Source organism: Nanorana parkeri, unplaced genomic scaffold (assembly GCF_000935625.1).
Source record: "Nanorana parkeri isolate BGI_ZX_2015 unplaced genomic scaffold, ASM93562v1 scaffold1025, whole genome shotgun sequence".
Lineage (NCBI taxonomy): Eukaryota > Metazoa > Chordata > Amphibia > Anura > Dicroglossidae > Nanorana > Nanorana parkeri.
Window position 1 is genome coordinate 168,837 of NW_017307293.1, and position 10,254 is coordinate 179,090.

The 10,254-nt window shown below is 45.6% G+C and overlaps 1 protein-coding gene across 3 annotated transcripts in view; it reads left to right on the top strand.

The window, feature by feature from the left end:
- Nucleotides 1–10,254, top strand: part of GRIP2 (glutamate receptor interacting protein 2) — a 131,839-nt gene that overhangs the window by 91,508 nt on the left and 30,077 nt on the right. For all 3 annotated transcript variants that reach the window (XM_018567247.1, XM_018567249.1, XM_018567248.1), the window contains exons 7-10: nt 571–716; nt 3,628–3,775; nt 5,129–5,298; nt 8,085–8,210. In XM_018567247.1, coding sequence (XP_018422749.1) covers nt 571–716; nt 3,628–3,775; nt 5,129–5,298; nt 8,085–8,210 — 590 coding nt within the window. The remainder of the gene's footprint in view (nt 1–570; nt 717–3,627; nt 3,776–5,128; nt 5,299–8,084; nt 8,211–10,254) is intronic.

A 10,254-nucleotide genomic window follows, 5' to 3' on the forward strand; every position in this document is an offset into this window, starting at 1 on the left:
GGGAGTGTCGGATGAACGGATGATCTGACACTCTCGGTGCAGAGATGGGGGGCCCGCTGGCCGCTGGGTACCGATCCGGCGCTGGGACTGTGCTGGGCCCCCTAGAGGCCGGAGGCCCTGGTGCGTCCGCACCGCCTGCACCGGCGGTAGTTCCGCCACTGGGGGGGATTGTGCATAACCCCTGAAATGTGTCACTTCTCACCTCTTGGTTTTTATTGTGACAAATATAAAATTTGTACCTGCACTGCTCCCTACAGCTTGGTGTTCTCATCCTATCGCTCCTTACATTACAATTATATTCCTACAGAGACTATAAACATAAGTTTAAAGTAACATTAAGGTGTCGGGAATAAATATGCTGTTGAAGGTACCCCAATGAAAGAAATGGTTACAATGTATCTATACATCATAGTCATAGAAGCAGTTTGGATGCTGAAGCAACTCTCCACCCATGAATTCAACAAGGAATAGTGATATTATGATTAATATTGCTTCTGTTTGAGTGCAGAATGTCTGATTCCAGATATATATATATATATATATTTAAAATCATCACTTTTTCTATCGCAGGGAGGGAACCTTGAAAGTTGGTGACCGGATCTTGTGCGTGGACGGAATCTCCCTTCACAATGTCCCCCTCTCAGATGCCCTTACCATCCTCCGGCAGTGCAGCCAGGAGGCCGTCTTCCAGATCGAATATGAGGTCGCCCTCATGGGTAAGATACTATCACGCTTGGCGTTGTGGAGATCACCAAATTCAAGACTCGAGAACCTTTACCTCCTTTCCTTATATTTGGCGAGCAACTAGTGTGAAGTATTTTTGGGTAGTCTTGAAAAGATTTCTGATTTTTCCTTTTTGGAAACATTTGCCCATATACCTGGCAAATTATGAAGGCGCCTGAAGAACATTCGGTAGAATGTGGAAGAAAATCACCCGGGTGTAAAAACAAGAAACTAACCGCAGACACTTGCAACATTAAAGTGTAATAAACGTCATATTAATGGAAACAGCTGAAGTGGTAAATGTGAGCAGGAATTACTAAGGCAGCCAGGGGGTCTGGCCTGAAGTCTGGTGGTTGATGGTCTGCCAACCTTCTGTCCTTTCACAGTTTCCCAGCTCCTAAGTGTGCAGTGTAAGACAATTGGCACGGACAGTGATTGTCAGGCTTCAGATGACTTCTGACACTTAAGTGTCAAGCTTAGACAAAGTAGGAAACACTAAACAAGAGATCATATACAGATTTAAAAGGAAGAGCAGCAAAGAGAAGGGAAACAACCATTGATTACAGTAAGGCGCACATTACAGTATTGGTTTATGTTAAAAAATCTGCGGGTTTAATGTCACTTTAACGTTTATTTGTCTGAGTTTCCCAACTATGCGACATATATAGCAATGCGCAAACAGAGGGTGGACTCACCTAGCAGCAGCCCTTTTTTCATTAAAGGTGTAGAAGCACCCCAGAAGCCAAGACATATATATTTCCCTGCCCATGTCCACCTATCTCTTTTTGCTAGTCTCAAACAGATCAGAGTGGCTGCCATTGTTGTGTTTTTGCACTCTGTAGCGTTCTTCTTCCATACTCTTCCACAGATTTAGCTAGGTCACAAAACCTTGGCGCTCTTCCCCCTTCATATTCTATTACCATAATTTAAATTCTTCCCTATCTTAGTACAGTACCGGTTAATGGGAGCCAAGCCTTTGTCCATGCTGAACTCCTGGCGGCTGGGGCAGGTCGAACGCCAATGTTCTAGTAACTCTCAGTAGAAGTCATTTAACATACTGCAGCGCTCCAAGGCACAATCACTCTGCTTCCATCCCATGTAGGAAATTTAATTGATTGGACCAGATTCAGCTTCGTCTCCATGGATTTATCTGGAAAACATGTAACTCCTTCAGGGCTGGACCTCCAGTGCCCTGCGATGCTTATGGTACAAAACATTGAATCACAAATAGCTGTTAATATCTTCAAAAGTTTCAGCAGCCGGTTGACATATATGTGAGATGAAGTTGAGATGCCAGGGCAAGATATTTTGCCTGGTCAAAGCCAAAGGACCATCAGTCTCAGCCGCTGTCACCGTGTGAGGCTGAAAATAGTGCATGATGGGCCCTCATCTGTGTCAGACGAGCCCCCATACAAGTCTATGGGAATGCAAAGCCCCACTTTGAGCGGGTCACATGCAGGCCAGAAAGAGGCCAACCACAGATCACCTATCAATGAAGTCCGAATGATCTCAGATGATCTCAAACTGATGCCATGGACACAAGCCCAAAGTCCGCCAACATAGGCTTTTAAATAGAGATGGGCTCGGCGGTGTTCGCAGCTCCACGTGCCGAGCCCGCCGGGAATCACAGGCACTGAGACATATCCAGATCTCTGCAGCTGCGGACCGGGAACATGTCTCAGTACCTGTGATTGGCTCTGCGGCGCTGTCAGCTTCCTGGCGGGCTCGGCACGTGGAGCTGTGAACACTTCCGAACCCATCACTACTTTTAAGCAACTCTTCAGCAAGAGTTTCATGTGAAATAGTCATAGACCCTTGTTTATCTAGTCGCCACAAAGCCGTGAGTAGTCCGCTGTTCACTCTTCATGATGGATGGTCGATTTATAACGGTTAGCTCCTGGACTTGGGAATTTAAAAAGGACATTGGTTCCTCATGGTGGCTTGACTCATGGAGAGTGCATTGCCTTCTACCCCTAGCTTGCTTTTAGACTGGCAATCCAAAGGAGCCATTTCATACATGCTTAGTGATTCCTATAAGAGGTCTACTTTGTATTATAAAGCTTTCTATCACCAGAAGCCCTTATGAAGGGGAGCTGATGAGTTCCCAAAATACACTGGCTACTTTTATGACTCGTGTGCCAAATAAAGACCAACTGCATTAACAATATAGCAATGGTGCTCTTATCTTCCCACTATACTTACTACTACTGCTACTAGCTGTGGGCGAAGTTTTGGTTCCATCCTAAAATCTATAGCAATAGCTTAGATGTTCAGATAGCCACACACATTAGTCTTTTCTACAATCTCCTTTAGATTTGTCATCGTTTATAGAATGTGGGGGTCAATGTAATACAATGTGATAACTGAACTATCAATTCGGTTTATATCCCTTGAGCTAAGCATAGTTTGTGAATCTAATTTGGTTGTTGCATGCATGGCCCAGCTTGCATTATCACATTTAGTATTATACTTGAAAAGGTCTATTGTAAGAGCTTTCCATAGAAAGTATTGGCCTTTTTTTAAGGTTCCATCCTGTGGTGTCCATAATGGGTCGTCTCATGCTCATTGCACAATGTTGTGTATGTACCAATCCCACGTCTAGTTTCATCATTTGTATTGAGATTGTAGTCTATCACAGGAGTGAGCTTGGAGTGGTGACTACATTACAACACACACAGGGACCATGGGGAACAAAAGTAGCCACCCTCCAGAAGGAAGGACAGTGTCAGCACCAATTCAGAGATGATTGGAGGATCTACAGCCGAGTGATACACAAATAAGATACAATGTTGTTAATAGTTAGGGTAGTTAAATGCATTTTTAGGATTTAACTCCTGACTTTAGTGTCACTTTAAGGATTACTATGATGGGCTCTATGTTTACCCCATCGTCCTTCTCTTTTAGACACTGTGACAAATGCATCAGGACCCCTACTGGTGGAAATTGCCAAAACACCAGGCTCCACATTGGGCATCTCGCTGAGCACGAGCACTCATCGGAACAAGCAGGTGATAATCATCGACAAGGTTAAGCCAGCCAGCGTGGCGGACAGGTGAGCGGTCTCCATTGTTCTAGTGATGGTTTTATACCGTGCCTTTCCCAAGGACATCTCGGATTATGTTTTACTGTAGCGTCCTTCTCCTGTTCTGCAGTTCTTCACTGTTCATAGCGTGATATACAGTAACTTCATTCGAAGAGTTTATATAGTACACAATCTAATCTCCTTTGCCAGTGACTTTTTTTTATTGCAGAAATCAATTGACAATGTTCTGATCTGATATTGGAACACAATGTTGCAGCAAATACATTATAGGGATAAAAGACTCAGAATTTATAACCTACACAATTGTTTTCTGGCCAGCTTGATAATCGCAGTCATGGTCCAGCCAACCTCTCCAATTGGGGCAAACCCCTCTGTCAATCTTACTAGATTTAGGTGTATAGATCTGTAATACGTTTTAGCTATCCACAGTTTAGATTTCTCTCCATAGATACAGTACACTAAGTGTTGTCACTCTAGGAAGTGTGTTACTGGCAGGATCGCCAGGTAAAAAAAAAAACAAACTGAAGAAAACTAATGCAGCCACTTCATCTAAAGACTGGCAAGCTGCAATGCATAAAATGTTTGTTTTTGGCTGGTTTAGATGCACCGATACCGAGTATTTGGGTGAGTACTCGCCCAAATGCTCCGATGCCTAGCCCGATGCTTCCTGTTTCAGGAAGCCGGGCATCGCGTTATTACACGCTGCCCGGCTTCCTGATCGGCTCCATGCTTCCTCGTCACTTGTGTGTAATGCGTCACGGCTGTGTAATGATGCAGCGCCCGGCTTTCTGATTGGCCAGGAAGCCAGGTTCATTCTCATGACGAGGGAGCATGGAACCGGCTTCCTGGCCAAACAGGAAGCAGGGCGCCGCGTCATTACACGGCGCCCAGCTTCCATTGGCCAGCAAGCCGGCTTTGTGCTTTCTCGTCACATAGTGAGTCTTTACACGCTGCCCAGCTTCCTGAATGGGACTTCCGGTTACTCGGTATTTGGTATCGGCGAGTACCGGAAAACAAAAAATCGGCACTGGTACTCGGTACCAAAATACCGGTATCGGTGCATCCCTAATTTAAACCTAACCCTGGCACATTATCCCCTAACTCTAAATTGAAAGAACCCCAAACTTGCTTTATTGGGAGTAGAAGCTCTCGGCACCAAAAGCTCCCTCTCCTATGTGGAGATCAACCTGCACCCAGATCGTGACCCTGAAAACCACTGCTTGGGGATTTTAGGGAGACAGACAATTTCAATCATGACAATGAAGACCATTGTAGATTTATATATTGTAAAACAGAAGCAAAAGAGAAACATTGTTTAAACTAGAAAATAATAATTTTACTTCCTATTTCTTCCTCTTACAGGTGCGGAGCGCTGCACCCCGGAGATCACATCCTGTCCATTGACGGCACCAGCACAGAGCATTGCACGGTGATGGAAGCTGCGCAGCTCCTGGCCAGCACCATGGAGAACGTGAAGCTGGAGATCCTGCCCGTCCATCACAGTCGGCTGTCTCTCCGGCCGCCAGAGACCGGTCAGTGGATGCCGCTTTCCCTCCCCCTGGGGTAGTTATGAGATCTGTATCAGAGGATGGCGCTAGGTGAAGGTCGAGCTCAGCCGCCTGCAGTCACTTTGCAGAGGGAAAAGTTCTCTTCATTCGGAGCCTCTCATCCGTGAAGGGTTGTTATTTGGCAGGGCAAGGTTGGAGCAGAGCAGTGTGATAACGTGGCCTGCTTTGCCTGTGCAGCTCTGTAACCCTTTTCTGTCCTCCGATGTGTGCGGCCAGTTCTCGCCAACTCTTCTGTGTATATGATTTATTTATTACATTTTATATCCTCTGCAGTGCTGAGCAGATCGAGGGCACACAGAGGCTATAAGGAGGCAGGGAAAGGGGAAAGACATGAGGTGGATGCACAGACCGATTTCTGTTCCTTTAGCAAAACAATCCCCAATGGCTTCTGGGTCATTTTTAAATAGATGCACTTTAACTGGATGCCGTTTTTAGTTTGCCCTCAGCACTATGTGCCATAAGCAACTGCCATGTTTTTTTTTTCTTCAGGAAATACATTTGTAGTCTTTTTTTTTTTTTCTTTTTCATCTTTTGTTAAATTCTTAGTGCTGCTGGTCGCTTGCAGCCTCTTGGCAGCCACATCTGCCTACATGTATGCACTCCAGTGAAGGCTAAATTAAATTGATTAGGAAGCATTTACTGATGCCAATAAAGCATTAGACGCATGCACAATACGCATCCGCATGGCCTCTTCCATCAGACGCACAGATGACTGGGTGAAAATACATTACCTAGGGCAGTGTAGATGCAAATGCATCTGCATAGGAATGCCCACTCTTCCAGACTGTCAAACACCTAGACAGAGCTGTTGCTAAAAAGAGGCAGTCTGAGGCGTATCTCTTTGGGTCACATGGGGCATGCCTGCCGCACCTTTTGTGGCCAGTGTGTGCCGCTCAGCTCCTCGCAGCCAGTGACGTCTGTGAGCTGGGCAGGGTTTCCAAACAGAGCCGGAGCCAGAGGTACCCCCCTGCCTCCGGGTATCATGCTCCACTAGCACCCCCCAACCCCCTGTAACATGCAAGTTCATGTAGGACATTAGGGGTTTGTAGATGGAGGTAACTAGAGTTCATGTAGGACATTTAGTCTTTATAGGTTGAGATAACGAGAGACCAAGACAGAAAATCAAAAACAACTTTTCTGTCCTTGGCTTAAGAAAAAATAGCTTAATGCCAAGACCGCTATCCTCCAACCTTGATGTGAGGGAGTCTTATCAAGACAAGGCGACCCATCTCATGTTCTTGGCACGATCTAATACGAGTACATCTTGTCATTACTATCTGATGTTTTTAGATAATTCAAGGTAACACATATGGTTTAATTGATAAAATCTCAAAGAAAAGTGGCCTGCAAGCCCATATTATCTGAATGCGCCTGTAATGCTGCATGTTCCCGGCCGGCCAAATAAAAACCTACTTCTTAAAGATCTGCCTGGTGTCAATCCTCCATTAATCCTACTTCAGAGTCTCATGACTTATATGATACAACTAGCTTTTTCAATCCTTTTTTTTTTTTTTGGTTGCTAGGTACTGTGTATGAGAAGAGTGGACTATAAATCCCCTGTGTCTTAAATTATAAGTATTTGTATAGGTTGCTGATAGGTTGTTAAAGGTTCACTCTACTCAGAACTAATATCTCAGCTAAGAATAGAGGCTGGTGGTCTATATTCAGTGGATTCTCAGAAGAAAGCTGGTGGTCTCTAGTCAGTGGATTCTCAGAAGAAAGCTGTTGGTCTATGGTCAGTGGATTCTCAGAAGGAGGCTGGTGGTCTATAGTCAGTGGATTCTCAGAAGAAAGCTGGTGGTCTCTAGTAAATGGATTCTCAGAAGAAAGCTGGTGGTCTATGGTCAGTGGATTCTCAGAATCAGGCTGGTGGTCTATAGTGAATGGATTCTCAGACGAAGGCTGTTGGTCTATGGTCAGTGGATTCTCAGACGGAGGCTGGTGGTCTATAGTCAATGGATTCTCAGATGAAGGCTGGTGGTCTATAGTCAGTGGATTCTCAGAAGGAGGCTGGTGGTCTATAGTCAGTGGATTCTCAGAAGGAGGCTGGTGGTCTATAGTCAGTGGATTCTCAGAAGAAAGCTGGTGGTCTCTAGTCAGTGGATTCTCAGAAGGAGGCTGGTGGTCTATAGTCAGTGGATTCTCAGAAGGAGGCTGGTGGTCTATAGTCAGTGGATTCTCAGAGGAAGGCTGTTGGTCTATGGTCAGTGGATTCTCAGACGGAGGCTGGTGGTCTATAGTCAATGGATTCTCAGAGGAAGGCTGGTGGTCTATAGTCATTGGTATCTCAGAAGGAGGCTGGTGGTCTATAGTCAGTGGATTCTCAGAAGAAAGCTGGTGGTCTATAGTCAGTGGATTCTCAGAAGAAGGCTGGTGGTCTATAGTCAGTGGATTCTCAGAAGGAGGCTGGTGGTCTATAGTCAGTGGATTCTCAGAAGGAGGCTGGTGGTCTATAGTCAGTGGATTCTCAGAGGAAGGCTGTTGGTCTATGGTCAGTGGATTCTCAGACGGAGGCTGGTGGTCTATAGTGAATGGATTCTCAGACGAAGGCTGTTGGTTTATAGTCGGTCGAGTCTGAGACGAAGGCTGATGGTCTATAGTCGGTGAATTTCTCAGAAGGACTTCAGAGGTTAACTCTACTACTTCCTTGGCCATTGTTGATTGTCAGGAAGGTCCAACAATTAATTATTCACCCAAAAAAAGACTCAGCGGGAGGGTTACAGTTTGGTTAAACCCTTTGCTCCTCCCAGTTAAGGTGCAGAAGAGCGAACACCACCACTGCTGGGACCCCTGTGTGAACTACTGCCATACCCACCTCCCTGGGCACTGCAAGACCCCCACCTGGAACCCTCCTTCTAATCAAGACTACTGCAAGTGTGAGTACACCGCCATGTCTTATGCCTGCCACATTGTAGGTCACCATAATAGTTTGCAAAGAAATTCGGACACTTGGGGGCAAAAAAAGCAATAGGTCGAAAGAAAAATAAATAACTCAATAATAATATAATGAGGCAGTCTGAGGTGGTTGTCTTAGGTGGCATCTCTTTGGGTCACAGCAAGAGCGTTCCAGGTTGCTAAGAGCTCTTCGCAACCTGTGGCGCTCTTTCCGGCAATGTGCCAGCACCCCTCCCCTTCCCAAATGTGCACCACCAGCACCCACCCCCCTTTCGCCACCAGAACTGACATCCACCCCAACATCCATCCACACACCCCCGGCCTCAGGCTACAATCACAAATTCAGCAATCAATTCCTGACGGTAGTTCTAGCCCTTCCTCCTTTCTTCTAATAACTGCTTTTATTGGGGACAGATTTTGCTCACTTCCTGTGCCAGTGACTCTGCAGGAAGCGAGAGGTACTCAACCGCTACATAACAGAAGCCTGACAGAGGTTGTGACCCCTCCCAGCTTTATCCAATGATGAAAGAGATTAAAAATTATTGGCCAATACCTTTTAGAGGTGGAGGGGGGGGGAACAGGGTAATGAAGGTGTCTAATTTCCATTGCCAAGCTATAAGGTCTCAGTTTCTGATATGGCAAGTACTAGGGGAACATTTTATAAAGCAGTAAATCTGACCAAACATTCACTACAGGTGAATCTTCCAGGTGCATGCGTTTTCAGTGACAGTGCTTCACCACAAGTGAATGTTTATATGAAAGACACAAGCACTGCTTTATAAACATGCCCCTTAGTGTCTCTTTGAAAAGAAAAGCCGTATATTCTATATATATCCCTTTTCACAGTGAGGAATCTTCCAGCGTAATGCCCCATTAATAATGAAAGCGACATTTGTCCCTGGAATAGGCATCGCCGCGTGCCGCCCCTCCAGCAGCGGTGGAGTTTAACACTACATCTGCCGACACACAGGGATGAGAGAAAAGCCGCCAGGCTGAGCGCTTCTCCTATGATGATAAATGGCTGACTGCACCGGAGTGCGCAATGCCAGGCAGATGCCAGTTACTAATTAGGAGATGCTATTATCATACCAGAGCCGGCACAATAACGAGCACAAGAAGCTGCTTCTCCCCCTGGCAGGCACTCAGGGTTAAGCAAAGGGTTCGAACTGAAAGCAATGTACACTGACATGTAAGATGCTAAGATTGCTTCATGTTAAGATTTGTTCTTTTAGTGCTAATCTGATGTTCAGTACAGGAAAGCATTTCCGCCCGTGTCATTAACACACCATTCTGGTACCTCGTAATATAAAAATCTATAGATTTCAGCATAAAACATCTTTTCAGTTCTATTGCAGACCGGAGTCTGTACTCTTCTCCAGCTCAGACATAATGGAACAATGTTCCTTAAAGTGTATGTAATATTATAATATATTTTTTTTTAAAGCATTTCTCTATCTTTTTTAAGTCATGGCAATTTTTAAAAGTATGCAAATTACCTAAATCTAAAAAAGTTTAAAATAAATGACGTGTTGTCCTCCTAAGATCATTATTACCCGACCCTTACCCTGGGCAGAGGTCTGGTATGGCGTTTAAAGGTGGACCCAGAGCCGGATTAACATAGGGGCTACTAGAGTGCCAGCTCCAGGCCCACCATTGAAAACAGGCCCAGATTGCATCATTATACCTGATGGCAATGTGGGCTGGCCGGGCTGAACACTATAAGGCATAGGCACTGGTGCCTTCTATAATCAGGCATATTAGATGGCTGCTTGCTGGGCCCCCCGCCGGAGAGCGAGGTGCCGCCTAATTAGTGAGCCACTTCCGCTACGTCTTGCCCAATCAAGCGACACCACCAGGTCCAAGATGCTCTTATTCTGGCAATGGGTGGACCCCAGGTAAGAAACAAAAAGAATTGGAGTTTTGGCCTTCACATCAAAGCTTCCCCTCTTCCTTTCGCATCATAGTCTCTCCCCCCTCTCCCTTTCGCATCATAGTCTCTCTCCCTTTCGCATCATAGTCCCCCCC